Source organism: Saccopteryx bilineata, chromosome 3 (genome assembly GCF_036850765.1).
Source record: "Saccopteryx bilineata isolate mSacBil1 chromosome 3, mSacBil1_pri_phased_curated, whole genome shotgun sequence".
Taxonomy (NCBI): Eukaryota; Metazoa; Chordata; class Mammalia; order Chiroptera; family Emballonuridae; genus Saccopteryx; species Saccopteryx bilineata.
Genome location: NC_089492.1, coordinates 207453114 through 207473383, shown reverse-complemented (window position 1 = coordinate 207473383; position 20270 = coordinate 207453114). Strand labels below are relative to the sequence as shown.

At 39.1% G+C, this 20270-nt stretch overlaps 1 protein-coding gene and 1 non-coding gene across 3 annotated transcripts in view; both read left to right on the top strand.

Annotated features, from left to right (window-relative positions):
- Positions 1-20270, top strand: part of DIPK1A (divergent protein kinase domain 1A) — a 131927-nt gene that overhangs the window by 89277 nt on the left and 22380 nt on the right. For both annotated transcript variants that reach the window (XM_066268684.1, XM_066268683.1), the window contains exon 2: positions 4574-4708. In XM_066268684.1, the coding sequence (XP_066124781.1) occupies positions 4574-4708 (135 nt within the window). The remainder of the gene's footprint in view (positions 1-4573; positions 4709-20270) is intronic.
- LOC136332619 (U4 spliceosomal RNA) lies at positions 2599-2732 on the top strand. The gene has a single exon (XR_010730787.1). It is a non-coding gene; the product is annotated as a U4 spliceosomal RNA (small nuclear RNA).

Here is a 20270-nt window from a genome sequence, read left to right as displayed (position 1 = left end):
AGAAATGTGCTTCACTCCTTTTGTTATTATGTCTACAACAGGTGATGCCCAGTGCCCTGCTGGGAATGTCATTAATTTCCTCTGCAAAATTTTTGGCATTCTGTATCATGATGAGCACTCAGCAGGCAAGCCAGTTCACAGAATGTTTTTCAGTTTAAACATATGCCACAGATAATTTAACAATGTAGTTATTTGAGTTATATAGAAAAGCAGAATGATTTCAATTTATTAAATTTGATATGCAGGAGAGAGAGATATACAAAACTCTTAGCTTCCAACATCTATTAAGCTCACTATGTATTACAAAGCATTTTATGGTAGTTTTATTGAACATTTATACAAAAACCTAAGTAAAAATTATTGTTGGAGAATCTAAAGGGCAGTTAACATCACTAGACTTTTTGAGGTGGGTGTTCAGAAGAAGGAAATCTTGAACACTGGGCTGGAACCTACTCACTAGTAGGGTCTGTGTTGTTTTCCTTTATTCAGGGACTTATTCCTTCTGTGGAGCAAGGCAGAGAGAGGGAAAAAGAAAAGTATCAGGTCTTGCTTGATTCTTTCACTAAATGAATTGAAATTAATCTTGTTTTAAAATTCTGTCTCAACACCTGCCTGACCAGGTCGTGGCACAGTGGATAGAGTGTTGGACTGGGACACAGAGGAACTGGGGTTTCACAGAGGACCCAGGTTCGAAACTCCGAGGCTGCTGCTTGAGTGTGGGCTTATCCAGCTTGAGTGAGTGCAGGGTAGGTGGCTTGAGCGTGGGATCATAGACATGACCCCATGACTGCTGGCTTGAGCCCAAAGGTCGCTGACTTGAAGCCCAAGGTCTCTGGCTTGAGCCTATGGTCGCTAGCTTGGGCTTAAGGTTGCTGGCTTGAGCAAGGGGTCACTCCCTCTGCTGAAGCTCCCCCCCCAATCAAGGCATATATGAGAAAGCAATCAATGAACAAGGAAGGAGCCGCAACGAAGAATGGATGCTTCTCATCTCTCTCCCTTTCTGTCTGTCCCTATCTGTCCTCTCTCTGTCTCTGTCACAAAAACACCCCCAAAAAACCTCCATCTCAAAAAAATCATTTAAATATTAACTTATTAACTTAATATAACATTGGACTTCTGAAAGTAAAATTATACCATGCCATGGTCCCTCAGCTTACACTTTAAACTATTTTAAGGGTGCTTGTAAGATAGATGTATTATGCGTTTGTTACTCACTCAAATGTGCCCAAAGTGCCTAAGGCAGTAACTGGCACATAGTAGACTATAGTTGCTAAAAAAAAATGTGTGGGAGGGGGTGTCATGGTGTGGCAGTCTGTCTTATTATACAGTATAAAGATTTTTTAAATCAGCAGAGAAAAGCATACAAAAGAAGGCATGTCCCCATCACCCAGCTTGAACAATTATCAACTCATGGCCAGTCTTGTTTCAACCATACTCCACTCCAGATATATCAATTCTTTGATAAATATTTCAAAATACATCTGTAAAAGGTTAGGGCTCTTTAAACATTATCCCAGACCCTTATCATGCCTAAAATATTAAAATAATTTTTAAATATCATCAGCCATCTTGTACATCTTCAAATTTTCATTATCTCATAAATATCATTTGCTCTCACATATTTCCATTCAAATCAGGATTCAGAAACGATCCACATATTGTGACTATTTTATGTATTTATTTAATGTTTTTTAATTTTTAGTTTTTCCCAACCTGTCTTTAGTTTCCCCTTGTAATTTATTTCTTGAAGAATCTGGGTTGTATGCTGCAGCGTTTCCCACAGCCTGGAGTTTGCTGATTGTATCCTAACAGTGTCGCTTACGTTCCTCTGTCTCCTGGATTTCCTGTAAACTGGTAGTTGGAGCAAAAGGCTTGATCAGATTCAGATTCAGTTTTCTTCTTGGCAGGTTCAGAAAAGAAGGTGGTGCCTAAATTATAATAACATTATTGGCTTTTTGCTTAGTGCTTTGCATATTGATTTAGCTAACATTTTAATATTTGAATATTTTTCTATGTGCCTAGGAAAGTACTTATGTTTTATAGGTAGCATGCCATTTAATCCTATTTAAGCCTCATAATACTACTATTACACAGCTATTTCTATCTGATGGCCATACCTCTTATTAGGTAATCTTAAATGTCTTCCAAACAAACCCCTTGGTATATACCCCATTGTTATTTATGTGACGTAATTTGGAATTGTCTGAACTTTCTTTTTATTGGATGCATTTAGACTACACAAAAATACCTTACATTAAAGATATTTGTAATATTTTAATAAAATTTAAAAGCTTAATAAAATAATAAAGCTCATAGACCTATTATTTAACTGTGAATTTGTTGTACTTATGCTTTTTGGTAATGGGATTCACCATCTGCTAACCTCACAAAGACCGATATCTAAACCATAAATAGGGCCAACAGAATTCAGTACTTCCTGAGTCTCTTTTCCTTTTGTACTCATTGTCTTGTGCAGGTGCACTTTTATGTCTCTTTCATCTCTTTCTGCTTTCACTGTATGCTCACAGTACTCACAGTATCCTACTGTTGCCCAGTGTGAGAAACTGGCTTGTGATTGTAAAAGCAAAACTAGCTTGTAGCTTTGTGCAGTGGTAGTATCGTGGCCAATGGGTTTATCTGAGGCAGGACTATTGCTGATTAAAAGCAAAAATAGCTTCTCGTTTGTTTACATATCTTTAATTTCTTATGCTTAGTTCTCTCCATAGTCCTAAATTCTACTGTTTATAAAACCAGACCGTTGGAGCTCTAGACTCAAAAGATAAACATCAGACTATCTAGACTAAGTGACACTTTTGAATATTAAACTGTTTGATATGTGGTTTGTTGACTCCCAAGAAGAAATATACCTGCCAAAAAGCTCTCCTTGTGGTTAACAGCGCCTAAATTTATCATTGGAGTCTAGCAGCCATTGTTTAGAGAGAGAGGCCTCTCACGCACACTGCATATTACAGAAAGCCTCAGACTGAGCTGCAAGACTCTTGCACTGACTTTCTGCTGCCTAAGCTATATCTTATAAAGGAGTTCCGGAATCGTTTTTTTGACCAATGGGCTGAGACAGCCCCATCCAATTGGTACCCTCATTTGCATCTTTATTGACCAATCAGAGCAGCTCCATAACAACCAGTCAGGATCTGAACTCTAAGCAGTCACAACAGTGCTCTTTTGAACCAATCAAGCTGTAAATTTGCAATTCTCATTTGCATAAAAATGGACTAACCCAGGACTAGGACAAACATATTCTCTGTATAAGCCAGTACTTTCAAATTCAACTGGTTGCTATGTTTCCCGGGTTTGCAAACTATTCACTTAAATAAAGTTTCTCCTTTTCCTGCACCCCAGATGGGGACACCAGTTGGCATTAGATTGGTAGCAGCCATCGTTTGTTGATAGATTGATGGAGAAAAGATTCCTACTGGTCCAAGTTGCAATTAGATACCAGAGCACTGGGAACAAAACAATGCAAAGAGGTTCCTATTGTGCAGCTTTACAAGACCACATGCAAGGAGCAATGTATTCTTCATATATCTTAACCTTTCTTCTCTAGTCATTTCTCCTTTAATAATTGTAACATTCTCAACTTTCCAGAATATCCATTAGGTGAAGCATTTGGTTGGATGAATAGAAAGAACATAAGGCCTTAGTGACTACAGTAGGGAACTAGGAGTTTAATTTCTTATTTTGGCTGTACCTCACTGTGAGGCATTGGACAACTAGCCAATTCTTTGGTCTTATTTTTTTTAAACACAATTTTTTTTTATTCATGAGAGGAAAGGAGGCAGAGAGACAGACTCCTGCATGCACCCCAACCAGGATCCACCCAGCAAGCCCACTTAGGGGCAATGCTCTGCACATCTGGGCATTGCTCCATTGCTTAGCAACTGAACTCTTCTTAGCACCTGAGGCAGAGGCTATAGAGCCATCCTCAGTACCAGGGACCAACTCACTTCAATCAAGCCATGGCTGCAGGAGGGGAAGAGAGAGAATGGGGGAGAGAGAGAGAGAGAAGCGAGAGGGGGAGGGGAGAAGCAGATGGTTGCTTTTCTTGTGTGCTCTGACTGGGAATCGAACCTGGGACATCCACACACTGGGCTGATGCTCTACCACTAAGCCAATTGGTCCGGGCCAAAACACAATTATTTTTATCATAATTATTCATAAATAACTTGAAGATTCTTATCTGAAACAGTCTTCTGTGAGTTTGTAGTAAATAGGAATTTTGTCTCTGTTTACCTGATCTTACAGGGTGCCCAGGGTAGGATGGTACACGTGCTTGTGCTTAATAAGTAGCTTTCAATGCTGGTGGTATTTGAAAGGTTATACATTTTAAAGGGTATTTTGTTCCCTTCTTCCTTGGCAGGACCAAGGAGCTTCCTTTTCTAAGACCAGTACTGTTTGAGCTCAGTGAAAGTACACTTTGTTCTAGGAGAATTGCCATATGAAAGCCTAGAATATATATTGAGTTCTTCCGAGAAGGGGGAGAAAATGATGTTCTAGGGTAGTGAATGCTGACTTGGTGCTGAATGAATGATCGTTATGTGCTTTTTACTCACAGGCTCGCTTCTCATATGTGCGGATGAAATATCTTTTCTTTTCCTGGTTGGTGGTTTTTGTTGGAAGCTGGATTATATATGTGCAATACTCTGCCTATACAGAACTGTGCAGAGGAAAGGACTGTAAGAAAATAATAGTAAGTATTTTTTATTTCCTGGGTATATGGAAAAACCTAGATTGATATGTTATATTAATAAATTATTATATTTACTACTTATATATTTAGTAGTATTTTCAAAAAGTAAAAGGTAATTTGGCCTTAGAATTGTGCTGAACTTTTTAGCATTTTGATACGACCAAGTTAGTAGGACTATTCCCATTCATAAGTCTAAATATATAATACAGACTAGTGTGAGAGCATCCTCATTACAAAGAGAGATTTTTGTTTTTCAAATATACTTTAAGTTTACTCTATCAGATAGGTTTTTTTAATGTTTCAAGTGTAGTGTTATATACAGGCAAACTTTCAAGAACACATCTTTTGAGTAAATGGAAGCACTCTTGAATACTAGAAATATATTTAAAAAGCGTGTAAGTTAATGTATTATTTAATTTCTATCCTAATGTTTGGCTATATCACAGGAAGATCTCTCTGTTGGTCTGAGATTTCTAATAGTAATTATTGGTTTCATAGCACTTATATTTTAAATGTTTGAAGATAAGTGAATTTAACTTTTTATTTTTTGCTATAAATGATATTCTGATGTAAATAACATTAACATTTCATCTGAGAATTATATTTTTGATAATAAATACTGTTGGGATTCCAATTATTATAACTTATTAAAGAGTCTGTAATTATTAAGTGGTTCCTCTTAACCCAGGCCTTTGACGCCAGGTGTGTGCATAGAGCAGGGAACAAGTCATCCCAACCTTATCATCTTATAGGAGGGAAGAAAATAAATAATTACAGTAAGGTAAGATAAATACTACAAGAACAAGTGTTATCCCCCCAAGAGCATTTGACAAATAAAGAAATGTGACTCAGAGAAGAATTTTCCTGTGATGGTGGAGCCAGAATTTGATCCTAGTTTTGTCTCTAAATAAAGCTCATACTTTCTGCTACCTTCAGTCAGAAGAGACTGATGAAGTTCAAGTTTAATAAAGTTTTCAAAAACCCTATAAGACTTACCTTCAATGAAGAAGAAAGAAGCAGAGATTGTATTATCAACTATAATAACATATAAATAACAAAAACTATTTGAAACGTTTATTTCCCTTCTTCTGGGCCACCTTTCTCAAAGTAGGTGCCTGGGGTCACATTAAAAGGGGGAACATGGATAAGAGATTTCCAAGGTTAGCTATATTTGAAAACCAAGGGTTAAATAAAGGTAAAAACAGACTTTACTGAGGACATCTCCAGATCTTTAATATATGTACTAGTGTGTACTGCATCTCCAGAGAAAGCAAATATACTTGATTAGGAAAAATTTCATCCCCACTACAGCCCTCCCAGGAAGACCTGTTAACACCATCTGGTGGTGTTAGAACTATTGTTCTAAGAAATTAAGCCAAAATGAAATAGACATGTTTTTATCTTACATTAATAATAATAACCTTCAAAATGTAAGGCATGTATTGATACATATTCCATTATGAGTGAATATAGTTGAAGTAACTCATTATTTTCCTTTAATTGATAATAGAAGGAGAATATAATTCTTGAATAATTTAATGCTTATCTTAGTAAAAGTTGAAAATGATGAAAAGGCTTTCTAAGCCTGAAATAAATCTTTTCTGTAAGGCTGGATTTAAAAAAAAATTAGCTTATCTGCATTTGGAAATTATGTTGTTAAGACTTACCAAAACTTGTAGTACTAAGATCAGTAGTACTAAGTACTAATATTGCATTGGAATTGTTTGATTAGAACTAAAAAGCAAGCAGAAAAAAAATTTTAAGTATAAATTAAAGCTTTTAAGAAACTACATATAAGTGTCCCTGGCTTGTTAGCTCAGTTGTTTAAAGTACTATCCCCTGAAACACCAAGGTTGTTGCAGGTTCAATCCCCGGCACATACGGGAAGTGACAAATGATTACACAACTAAGTGGAAAAACAAATGAATGCCTCTCCCTCTCTCTTCCTCTACCTCTCTAAAATCAATCAATTTTTAAAAATTAAAAAAAAAAAAACTACATACAAGTGGATCCATGCAGTTTAAATTCATGTGGTTCAACGGTCAACCATAGTTTCCACCTTTTGGCTATTATAAATAATGCTGCTATGGCCTGACTGGTGGTGGCGCAATGGAGAGAGCATCGACCTGGGATATTGAGGTCCTAGGTTCGAAACCCCAAGTTTGCCGGCTTGAGCACAGCCTTGCCAGCTTGAGTGCCAGGTCTCCAATTTGAACGTGGGATCACTGACGGATCCCATGGTTGCTGGCTAGAGCCCAAGGTCATGGCTTGAGCAAGAGGTCACTGGCTTGGCTGAAGCCCCCTCCTCCTGCCTGTCAAGGTGCATATGAGAAGCAATTAATGAACAACTGAATTGCCTCAACTACGAGTTGATGCTTCTCATCTCTCTCCCTTCCTGTCTCTCTCTCACTAAAAAAATAAAGAAAGAGGCCCTGGCTAGTTGGCTCAGTGGTAGAGCGTCGGCCTGGTGTGCAGAAGTCCCGGGTTCGATTCCCGGCCAGGGCACACAGGAGAAGCGCCCATCTGCTTCTCCACCCCTCCCCCTCTCCTTCCTCTCTGTCTCTCTCTTCCCCTCCCGCAGCTGAGGCTCCATTGGAGCAAAGATGGCCCGGGCGCTGGGGATGGCTCCTTGGCCTCTGCCCCAGGCACTAGAGTGGCTCTGGTCGCAACAGAGCGACGCCCCGGAGGGGCAGAGCGTCGCCCCCTGGTGGGCGTGCCGGGTGGATCCCGGTCGGGCGCATGCGGGAGTCTGTCTGACTGTCTCTCCCTGTTTCCAGCTTCAGAAAAAAAAAAGAAAGAAAGGAAAGGAAAGGAAAGGAAAGGAAAGGAAAGGAAAGGAAAGGAGAAAGGGAAAGGAAGGAAGGAAGGAAGGAAGGAAGGAAGGAAGGAAGGAAGGAAGGAAGGAAGGAAGGAAGGAAGGAAAAATGCTGCTATGAACATTGTTGTGCAAGTATCTGTTTGAGCCCTGCTTTCCATTCTTTTGGTTATATACCTAGAAGTGGGATTGCTGAGTCATATGGTAATTCTATATTTAACTTTTTGAGGAACTGCCATATTGTCTTCCTGATTCTCTGAAATACATTTCAATTCTCTATTGATATTATCTATTGTTTTACTTATTTTTTCTACCCTTTTTCTTGTTTACTTAATTATGAACATAGTTCTCTTACAATCTTTTTTGGATGACTGCAGTATCTGGGTTACCTGTGGATCTTGTCCATTTTTCTCTCTTGTTTTCGGTCCTGTCATTTAGAGTTTCCCTTCCCTCTAGTAAACAGTGATGGTGGTGGCTGATCATCGTGACCCAGACATGGACTGGAGGCTAGGTTCATCTCTAGTAAAGCTCAAACTATTTTTGGCTCATCTCCATTCCAAGAGCATCGCCCTCCAGGGGTTTTAACTGAGAGTCTGAGAATTCCCTGGGGCTTCTCCCTCTGGCAGGTTCCTGACTCTAGTCTGTATCTTGTGAGACTCATAACTCTAGTCTGTATCTTGTGAGACTGCCAAAACGTCTGCTCTGCTTTTCAAAGGCTTTCCAATGAGATTTTTAGCCTCCCATTCTGTAAAGCCTCAGAATTTGGCAAGTATCCCAACAGGATAACTGGCTGTATGCTTGGGGTTCCCTTAGTTTCCTGTAAAAGCTCGCTGGTTTCTTAACCCTAGCAGCAGCTCTCTGCTAGTATATAATGCAGGTTCTCAGACCTCTGCTCAGGCTCACATCAGCAAAATTTACCAGGGAAAAGAGGCTATGAGTCAGCTCAGCTCTCCGAGGTTCTTCACCTTTATCTCCCAGGTTCAGCCCTTCAGAGTCTCAGGTCAAAGCATGGTGTACTAAGACCTGCCTTGATAGGTACTGAACAAGATTGTTATTTCCATAAGACTGTGTTTCAGGTCATATATGTGAGGGCAATTGCAGCCAGAAAATCTAGGGTTATTATCCTCTCCCAGATATTGACTTAGTAATATCTTGTTAGTGCTTTGAAGCTTTAATATATACTTTGAAATAGTTTTTTTCTGCTTGCTTCTTAGTTGCAGTCAAACAATTCCTATGCAATATTAGTACTGTCTTATACTAATGAACTTAGTACTACTAGTTTTGGTGGTAAGTGTTAAGAACATTTCCCAAATTCAGAGGAACTACATTTTTTTTTTAAAGCTAGCCTTAAGGAAAATATACACTTTAGGCTCAGAAAGTTTTTCATCATTTTCAAGGTTTAGTAAAATAAGCATTAACTTATGCTAGAATTATATTCTGCTTCCATTTCTTATCAATTTGTGTGTGTGTGTGTGTGTGACAGAGACAGAAAGAGAGAGGGACGGACAGGAAGGGAGAAAGATGAGAAGCATCAATTCTTTGTTGCGGCTTCTTAGTCTCCTTAGTTGTTTATTGATTGCTTTCTCATATGTGCCTTGAGTGGGGGGCTACAGCAGAGCAAGTGACTCCTTGCTCAAGACAGTGACCTTGGGTTCAAACCAGTGATCTTGGGCTTCAAGCCAGCGACCTTTGGGCTCAAGCCAGCAACCACGGGGTCATAACTATGATCCCATGCTCTAGCTGATGAGCCCATGCTCAAGCCAGTGACCTTGGGTTTTCGAACCTGGGTCCTGTGCATCCCAGTTTGACGCTCTATCCACTGTACCACCTCCTGGTCAGGCTCCATTTCTTATCAGTTAAAATGAAATTAAAGTCACCAGGGCAGTAGTGGGATTCAAATAATTTAACATCCAGTTCTCTGCCCTAATGACTGTTTTAAGTATAAAAAAATATATACCAAAAGGTAGTTTATTAGTTCATACATTTAAATACTTATATAAGAACAATAAAAGACGTACACAAAACTAAATTGTTATAATAAAGACTTTTAAAATGTTAATTTAAAAATATTAAGCCTAACAAATAATAGATGAGAACTTCCCAAGCCTGTGGAAAGAACTAAAGCCTCAAATTCAAGAAGCAAACAGAACTCCGAGTTTTCTTAACCCCAACAAACCTACTCCAAGGCACATCAAAATGAAATTGGCACAAACCAATGGCAAAGAAAAAATTCTCAAGGCAGCCAGGGAAAAGAAGAATACAACATATAAAGGAAGGCCCATTAGATAATCATCCGATTTCTCAACAGAAACTCTACAAGCTAAAAGAGAGTGGATCCCAATATTTAAAGTCCTAAAAGAGAGGAACTTTCAGCCACAAATACTATACCCATCAAAGCTATCCTTCAAATATGAAGGAGAAATAAAAACATTCACAGATACAGAAAATATGAGGGAATTTCTCATCAGAAAACCCCCACTCCAGGAATTACTAAAGGGGGTTCTCCAATCACATACAAAGAACAAAAAAAAAACAAAGCCACAAGTAAAAGCTCCAAGAAGAACACAATAAAACCAAATTTAAACTGTGACAACAACAAAAAGAAAGGGGGAGGAGAGGATAGAGATTAACAGTAGCAAAGGACAATGGAGTGCAAAAGTACTCACAAAATAGTGCACTACAATGAACAGGGTAGGAACCCTTTTCATTACTTAAAGGTAACCACCATTGAAAAAACCACCACAGAAGCACATGATTTAAAAAAGATAGCAACAGAGGAAAGATGTATGGAATACAACCAAATAAAAACAAAAGATAGAAAGATGAAAGAGAAGGATCAAACAAGACACAAAACTAACAGAAAGCAATCTATAAAATGGCAATAGGGAACTCACAAGTGTCAATAATTACACTAAATGTAAATGGATTAAACTCACCAATAAAAAGGCACAGAGTAGCAGAATGGATTAAAAAAGAAAATCCAACTGTATGCTGCCTACAAGAAACTCATCTAAGTAACAAGGATAAAAACAAATTCAAAGTGAAAGGCTGGAAAACAATACTCCAAGCAAATAACATCCAAAAAGAAGCAGGCGTAGCAATACTCATATCTGATAATGCTGACTACAAGACAGCAAAAGTACTCAGAGATAAAAATGGCCATTTCATAATGGCTAAGGGGACACTGAATCAAGAAGACATAACAATTCTTAATATATATGCACCAAACCAAGGAGCACCAAAATATATAAGACAGCTACTTATTGACCTTAAAACAAAAACTGACAAAAATACAATCATATTTGGAGACCTCAATACACCGCTGACGGCTCTAGATTGGTCATCCAAACAGAGAATCAACAAAGATATATTGGCCTTAAACAAAACACTAGAGCACCTGGATATGATAGACATCTACAGGACATTTCATCCCAAAGTGACTGAGTATACTTTTTTCTCCAGATTACATGGATCATTCTCAAGAATTGACCATATGTTGGGCCACAAAAACAACATCAGCAAATTCAGAAAAATCGAAGTTGTATCAAGCATATTTTCTGATCATAAAGCCTTGAAACTAGAATTCAACTGCAAAAAAGAGGAAAAAAATCCCACAAAAATGTGGAAACTAAACAACATACTTTTAAAAAATGAATGGGTCAAAGAAGAAATAAGTGCAGAGATCAAAAGATATATACAGACAAATGAAAATGACAATACGACATATCAGAATCTATGGGATGCAGCAAAAGCAGTGATAAGAGGGAAGTTCATATCACTTCAGGCATATATGAACAAGAGAGAGCCCAAGTGAACCACTTAACTTCACACCTTAAGGAACTAGAAAAAGAAGAACAAAGACAACCCAAAACCAGCTGAAGAAAGGAGATAATAAAAATCAGAGCAGAAATAAATGAAATAGAGAACAGAAAAACTATAGAAAAAATTAATAGAACAAGGAGCTGGTTCTTTGAAAAGATTAACAAAATTGACAAACCCTTGGCAAGACTTACCAAGGAAAAAAGAGAAAGAACTCATATAAACAAAATCCAAAATGAAAGAGGAGAAATCACCACGGACACCGTAGATATACAAAGAATTATTGTAGAATACTATGAAAAACTTTATGCCACTAAATTCAACAACCTAGAAGAAATGGATAAATTCTTAGAACAATACAACCTTCCTAGACTGAGTCAAGAAGCAGAAAGCCTAAACAAACCTATTAGTAGAGAAGAAATAGAAAAAACCATTAAAAACCTCCCCAAAAATAAAAGTCCAGGCCCAGACGGCTATACCAGTGAATTTTATCAAACATTCAAAGAAGACTTGGTTCCTATTCTACTGAAAGTCTTCGAAAAAATTGAAGAAGAAGCAATACTTCCAAACACATTTTATGAGGCCAACATAACCCTCATACCAAAACCAGGCAAGGATGGCACAAAAAAAAGAAAACTATAGACCAATATCTCTAATGAATACAGATGCTAAAATACTAAACAAAATACTAGCAAATCGAATACAACAACATATCACTTTTTGCAGATGATATGATCCTATACATCGAAAACCCCAAAGAATCCACAAAAAGACTACTAGAAACAATAAGCCAATACAGTAAGGTTGCAGGATACAAAATTAACATACAGAAGTCAATAGCCTTTCTATATGCCAACAATGAAACATTTGAGAACGAACTCAAAAGAATAATCCCCTTCACAATTGCAACAAAAAAAATAAAATACTTAGGAATAAACATAACAAAGAATGTAAAGGACTTATATAATGAAAACTATAAACCATTGTTAAGGGAAATCGAAAAAGATATAATGAGATGGAAGAATATTCCTTGTTCTTGGTTAGGAAGAATAAATATAATCAAGATGGCCATATTACCCAAAGCAATATACAAATTTAATGCAATTCCCATCAAAATTCCAATGACATTTTTTAAAGAAATAGAGCAAAAAATAATCAGATTTATATGGAACTATAAAAAACCCCGAATAGCCAAAGCAATCCTAAAGAAAAAGAATGAAGCTGGGGGCATTACAATACCTGACTTCAAACTATATTATAGGGCCACGACAATCAAAACAGCATGGTATTGGCAGAAAAATAGACACTCAGACCAATGGAACAGAATAGAAAACCCAGAAATAAAACCACATATATATTGTCAAATAATTTTTGATAAAGGGGCCAAGAACACACAATGGAGAAAAGAAAGCCTCTTCAATAAATGGTGCTGGGAAAACTGGAAAGCCACATGCAAAAGAATGAAACTGGACTACAGTTTGTCCCCCTGTACTAAAATTAACTCAAAATGGATCCAAGATCTAAACATAAGACCTGAAACAATTAAGTACATAGAAGAAGACATAGGTACTAAACTCATGGACCTGGGTTTTAAAGAGCATTTTATGAATTTGACTCCACAGGCAAGAGAAGTGAAGGCAAAAATTAATGAATGGGACTATATCAGACTAAGAAGTTTTTGCTCAGCAAGAGAAACTGATAACAAAATAAACAGACAGCCAACTAAATGGGAAATGTTATTTTCAAACAGCAGCTCAGATAAGGGCCTAATATCCAAAATATACAAAGAACTCATGAAATTCAACAACAAACAAACAATCCAATAAAAAAATGGGAAGAGGACATGAACAGACACTTCTCCCAGGAAGAAATACAAATGGCCAACAGATATATGAAAAGATGCTCATCTTCTTTAGTTATTAGAGAAATGCAAATCAAAACTGCAATGAGATACCACCTCACACCTGTTAGATTAGCTATTATTAATAAAACAGGGGGCCCTGGCCGGTTGGCTCAGCGGTAGAGCGTCGGCCTAGCGTGTGGAGGACCCGGGTTCGATTCCCGGCCAGGGCACACAGGAGAAGCGCCCATTTGCTTCTCCACCCCTCCGCCGCGCCTTCCTCTCTGTCTCTTTCTTCCCCTCCCGCAGCCAAGGCTCCATTGGAGCAAAGATGGCCCGGGCGCTGGGGATGGCTCTGTGGCCTCTGCCTCAGGCGCTAGAGTGGCTCTGGTGGCAACATGGCGACGCCCAGGATGGGCAGAGCATCGCCCCCTGGCGGGCAGAGCGTCGCTCCTGGTGGGCGTGCCGGGTGGATCCCGGTCGGGCGCATGCGGGAGTCTGTATGACTGTCTCTCCCTGTTTCCAGCTTCAGAAAAATGAAAAAAAAAAAAAAAAAAGACAGGTAATAGCAAATGTTGGAGAGGCTGTGGAGAAAAAGGAACCCTCATTCACTGTTGGTGGAAATGTAAAGTAGTACAACCATTATGGAAGAAAGTATGGTGGTTCCTCAAAAAACTGAAAATAGAACTACCTTATGACCCAGCAATCCCTAGTCTACTGGGTATAAACCCCCAAAACTCAGAAACATTGATACGCAAAGACACATGCAGCCCCATGTTCATTGCAGCATTGTTCACAGTGGCCAGGACATGGAAACAACCAAAAAGCCTGTCAATAGATGACTGGATAAAGAAGATGTGGCACATATACACTATGGAATACTACTCAGCCATAAGAAATGATGACATCGGATCATTTACAGCAAAATGGTGGGATCTTGATAACATTATACGAAGTGAAATAAGTAAATCAGAAAAAACCAGGAACTGCATTATTCCATACGTAGGTGGGACATAAAAGTGAGACTAAGAGACATTGATAAGAGTGTGGTGGTTACAGGGGGAGCGGGGAGAGGGAGAGGGAAAAGGGGAGGGGGAGGGGCACAAAGAAAACTAGATAGAAGGTGACAGAGGACAATCTGACTTTGGGTGATGGGTATGCAACATAATTGAACGACAAGATAACCTGGACATGTTATCTTTGAATATATGTATCCTGATTTATTGATGTCACCCCATTAAAAAAATAAAATTATAATAAAAAAAAATTTAGAAATACAGAAAAAAAAAATATTAAGCCTGACCAGGCAGTGGCGCAGTGGATAGAGCGTCAGACTGGGATGTGGAAGACCCAGGTTTGAAACCCCAAGGTCACCAGCTTGAGCTCGGGCTCATTTGGTTTGAGCAAGGCTCACCAGCTTGAGCCCAAGGTCGCTGGCTCGAACAAGGGGTCACTCGGTCTGCTGTAGCCCCCCCCCTCCCCGGTCAAGGCACATATGAGAAATCAATCAATGAACAACTAAGGAGCCGCAATGAAGAATTGATGTTTCTCATCTCTCTTTCTCCCTTCCTGTCTGTCTCTCTCTCTGACTCTCTCTGTCTCTGCCACACACACAAAAAAAAAAATTTAAATAGCCTGACCTGTGGTGGCGCAGTGGATAAAGCGTCCACCTGGAACGCTGAGGTTGCTGGTTCAAAACCCTGCACTTGTCTGATCAAAGCACATATGGGAGTTGATGCTTCCTGCTACCCCCCCCTAAAATGAATTAAAAAAAGCCTTTTTTAATTAAATAATACCTGACAAGAACAATAAAGCTGTTAAAGATATTTCCATATTGCTGCTTTCTTTTTGGTTTTTTCTGAAGTGAGAAGCAGGGAGGCAGTCAGACAGACTCTCGCATGCACCCGACAGGGATCCACCGGGCATGCCCACCAGGGGGGGATGCTCTGCCCATCTGGGGCGTTGCTGTGTTGCAGCTGGAGTCATTCTAGCACCTGAGGCAGAGGCCATGGACCCTTCCTCAGGGCCTGGGCCAACTTTGCTCCAGTGGAGCCTTGGCTGCGGGAGGGGAAGAGAGAAAGAGAGAGAAAGAAAAGGGGGGATGGTAGAGAAGCAAATGGGCGCTTCTCCTGTGTGCCCTGACTAGGAATCAAACCTGGGACTTCCATACGCTGGGCCGACGCTCTACCACTGAATCAACTGGCCAAGGCCCCATATTACTTCTTGATTGCCATCCTCACTTGCAATTTTTTCACCTATGGATAGAATGAACATTACTACGGGCGCTTAGAATATGTTGTTGCACTGATGAAAGTTAAAAAAGAGTAAGGAATGTAAATTTGTGATTACCACACTGGGTAGCTGCCCAGGTGCCCACCTCAGAGAACCCTGATTACAAGTGCCATTTTAACAAGTAGTTCACTGAACTCAACAAAAAATTAAGTATCGATTCTGCCAAACCAGTGCGAACCAGCTGAATCCTACCACTGTGCCAGAGGATCACTGTGATTATACCAATCAGAACTTTGCCTCCAAGATGAGATTATCATTTTAGGAGTTAGGGATGACGAGTGATCAACAGAATGTGATAAGCAGTTTACTTGTGTTTAAAAATTATGTCTCAGCTTACATACCTTTCTTTTTCTCTGTACATTTGTCTCTTTTTTCCACTCTCTCCATATGTGTGTGAGGGAGTCCTAGCTATTGTAGTGGTTAAAAGCATAAGTATTGGAATAAAAGAACGTCCGGTTTGAGTTCTACCTTTGCTGTTCCTTAGCTGTATAAGCTCGGGCAAGTTAGTTAGCTTCTGTAAAGTGAAGATTAATAATACTACATGTCTAATCAAATGGTTGTGAGGATAATATGAGTTTATGTATTAAAAGTTTAATAATACTGTACTATATATTTGAAAGTTGCCGAGAGTAGATTTAAAAGTTATAAGAAATAAATTTTTTAACTTTGTAAGGTGATGGATGTTAACCATACTTATTGTTGTGAATATTTCATAATATAGATGGTCTGCAATTTATGTTGATTCAACTTATGATTTTTCAACATTATGATTGAGAAATCAATGCACATCATAAATTACAAGATACTCCAACACTTCATTGGATTTTTGTTAGATGATTTTTTCCCATTGTAGGCTAATATAAGTGTTCTGAGCATGTTTAAAGTAGACGGGGCTGGCCTGACCTGTGGTGGTGCAGTGGATAAAGCATCGACCTGGAAATGCTGAGGTCGCTGGTTCGAAACCCTGGGCTTGCCTGGTCAAGGCACATATGGGAGTTGATGCTTCCAGCTCCTCCCCCTGTCTCTCTCTCCCTCCCTCTCTCTCTCCTCTCTAAAATGAATAAAAAATAAATAAATAAATAAATAAATAAATAAAGTAGACGGGGCTATGCTGTGATATTCTGTAGGTTAGGTGTATTAAACACATTTTCAATTTAGTGATATTTTCTTTTTTAATTAATTCTTTAAAGATTTTATTTATTGATTTTACAGAGAAAGGAGGTTGGGGTGAGTGAGAAGTATCAACTCGTAGTTGCTGCACTTTAGTTGTTCAACGCAACAACTGAAAAATTGATTGTCACATGTGCCTTGATCGGGCGAGCCCAGGGTTTTGAACCTCAGCATTCCAGGTTGGTGGTTTCTCCACTGTGCCACCACAGACCAGGCTGGTGATGTTTTCAGTACAATGGGTTTATCAGGATGTAACCCCATCATGAGTTGAGGAACACCTGTATATACAAATATCAAATTATTATGTTGTACAACTGAAACTAATATAATATGTCAATTGTATCTCAATTTTTTTTTAAAGAGAGAGAGGTTTATTACTAATAATTGGCTTACCCAATTGTAGGGGTTGGCTAGGCAAGTTCAAAATCTATAGGGTGGGCTTTCAAGAAGGAAGTCTGGAACTTTGGGTACAGGCTGAAGCAGCTATCCACAGATAGAATTTATCAGGGAAGGCTCAGCAATTCTCTTAAGGACCTTCAACTAATTGCATCAGGCCTATCCAGTCTATCTAGGATAATCTTTCTTAAAGTCAATTGTTTATGGACTTTAATTACATCTACAAAATATCTTCACAGAAACACCTAGATTATTGTTTGCTTCATTAACTGGGGACTATAGGGTAGCCAAGTTGACCCATCCAAAGATCATCACATCAGGTTAAAATTATTCAGTTTGTACTATAGTTGTACTACAAAAATTTATTGAGAAAGCTTCAATGAATATAGTGGACAGAATAGTAGAGAAAGACTTCACAGAGGAAATAGAAGTTCTGCAGGGCCTCATAGAATAGGAGGAGTTTGTACAGGCACTGAGGAGTGTCTTTCTCCTTTTAATTACAAACCTGGCTTGCCTTAGCACTATTATCTCAATAAGCAAGATGCTGATTAACATTAGATCCGAGAATCCCAAAATCATGCATGAGTAGCCACTGAATTTACAGCTTTGTTCGTTTTGGCTGCCTGTAAATTAATATATTTTCCTCTTTTATTGTAAATTTTAAAGAAACCAAAACTTAGACTCTTAAACAAATCAGGTATGTATTTCATATAAATTATGAAGTCTTGTGTATTAGTCTCTTTGTAATTAAGTCTATTGTAATTTCAACATTGGAAATCATTATAGAACATTACTGTAATTTCCCTGAGATGTTTTCTCTGATCAATGGATACCTTTTTGTTAAAAGTCGTTATAAGGTTAATGGGATTCTTTTTTTTTTTTTTTTTTCTTTCTGAAGCTGGAAACGGGGAGAGACAGACAGACTCCCGCATGCGCCCGACCGGGATCTACCCGGCTCGCCCACCAGGGGCGAAGCTCTGCCCACCAGGGGGCGATGCTCTGCCCCTCCAGGGCGTCGCTCTGCTGCGACCAGAGCCACTCTAGCGCCTGGGGCAGAGGCCAAGGAGCCATCCCCAGCACCCGGGCCATCTTTTGCTCCAATGGAGCCTCGCTGCGGGAGGGGAAGAGAGAGACAGAGAGGAGGGAGGGGGGGCGGGGGTGGAGAAGCAAATGGGCGCTTCTCCTATGTGCCTTGGCCGGGAATCGAACCCGGGTCCCCCACACGCCAGGCCGACGCTCTACCGCTGAGCCAACCGGCCAGGGCCGTTAATGGGATTCTTAATTTATCTAAGTTTATAGGAAGCTAGGAGACAAAATTGGGATTAATTTTGCACATTGTACATTGATTTACAATTTGAATTCAAGGTTTTTTTTGTTTACAGTTTTTAATAAAAGTATAAAACTTTCCACTGCCATATCCATTAGTTAGAAATTGAGTCTAGCAAAGATGGCCCGGGCGCTGGGGATGGCTCCTTGGCCTCTGCCCCAGGCGCTGGAGTGGCTCTGGTCACGGCAGAACGATGCCCCGGAGGGGCAGAGCATCGCCCCCTGGTGGGCAGAGCTTCGCCCCTGGTGGGCGTGCCCGGTGGATCCCGGTCGGGCGAGTGCGGGAGTCTGTCTGACTGTCTCTCCCCGTTTCCAGCTTCAGAAAAATACAAAAAAAAAAAAAGAAAGAAAAAAGAAAAGAAAAGAAATTGAGTCTAGTAAAATGCATAATAGGCTTTTAAAACTTCCAAGAAGGGAAATGGAGACCACCGTTCACTTGTGGGAGTCGTGAGGAATGGGACCCGGGTCCTGCCCTGTGTTTAAAGGCAGCTCTGACATGGAGAACGACCAGGAACTAACCCTAATTAGATGTGCTTGGAAGGATCCACGTTTTTCCAGTTGTGATTTTCTCTCTCTTTTTTAAATTTTAATTATTTTTATTTATTTATTCATTTTAGAGATGAGAGAGAGAGAGAGAGAGAGAGAGAGAAGGGGGGAGGAGCAGGAAGCATCAACTCCCATGTGCCTTGACTGGGCAAGCCCAGGGTTTTGAACCAGCAACCTCAGCATTCTAGGTCGATGCTTGATCCACTGTGCCACCACAGGTCAGGCTTTTTTTTTTTTAAACCAACCTAATTGTAATGTTATATAACTCACGATATCATACATTTTCTGTGATCATAGAAAATCACTAATCCACTTATTGTTTCAGCAAGTCTTATTTGGAGCATAATCATAAAGAAATTATGTACAGCTTGACTCTAGTTTGCTAGGTTCTTTAAAAAAGGGAAAAGGTGAGGGAGAGAAAATTTTCCTACTATATGATTTTCAGAACCACATTGTTTAATATTGATATTTCTGGCATGTTCCTCTACAATCCGAGTGCAGCTCCACCTGGGTACTAATGAGGATCACTCACTGTGCCATTCTGGTGAACCTTTGTGATTATTATATGAACATGTGCTTTCAAATTGAAGCATTAAAAGATGAAAGGGCCTCTAAATTTTATTACAGTCTCTTTTAAGATTTAATTTCCAGAGATGATGTTTTGTGCTTCAAACAACTAGCTTAACATATACTAAATTTAATATATTTAAAACCATGTTTTCAGTTCCATAGCAATACATAACTAATAATTGCATTTAGCTTTGCATCTGGTTACAATCAATTATTATTTGACTCCAGAGGTTCATTTTGTTCCATTATCCTATATTTTTAAAACATATTGAAACCAATCCACTTGTAACATACTGTTTCTTAAGTACAAGCTTAAGTTTTTCCTTTGAAGAAAAATACAGTCTTTCTTTGTGCCAGCTTGAGTTAGGTTGCTAATATTTTCTTTGTGAAGTTATAGAAAAATATTTACTGAACAAGGTTATGTCAAATCTTAACAAACATAAGGTTTATTCTAAGGACAATTTACTGGTTACACTACAATAATATTTGTGGTGGCCTTCATGTGTTATGCTGCACTCTTACATCATGTGATGTTCACCGTGACCCTGAGACAAGTGGTGCCATTGTAATAATCATTGCATCGTTCCCGAAGAGCAGTACAGAGACTAAGAGTGAAAGCCAATTCAGAAGAAACAAACCGGTAATAAAACACCATATCATTTTAGTTCTGTGCTTACTAGCATAGAAGGTAAGTTAGAGAGATAAGACATGCCCCAACCTGAAGATGCTTACAGAGTAGTAGAGAATGTGGGAAAAATAGACGAGAAGAATATGATTGAGACTGGGAG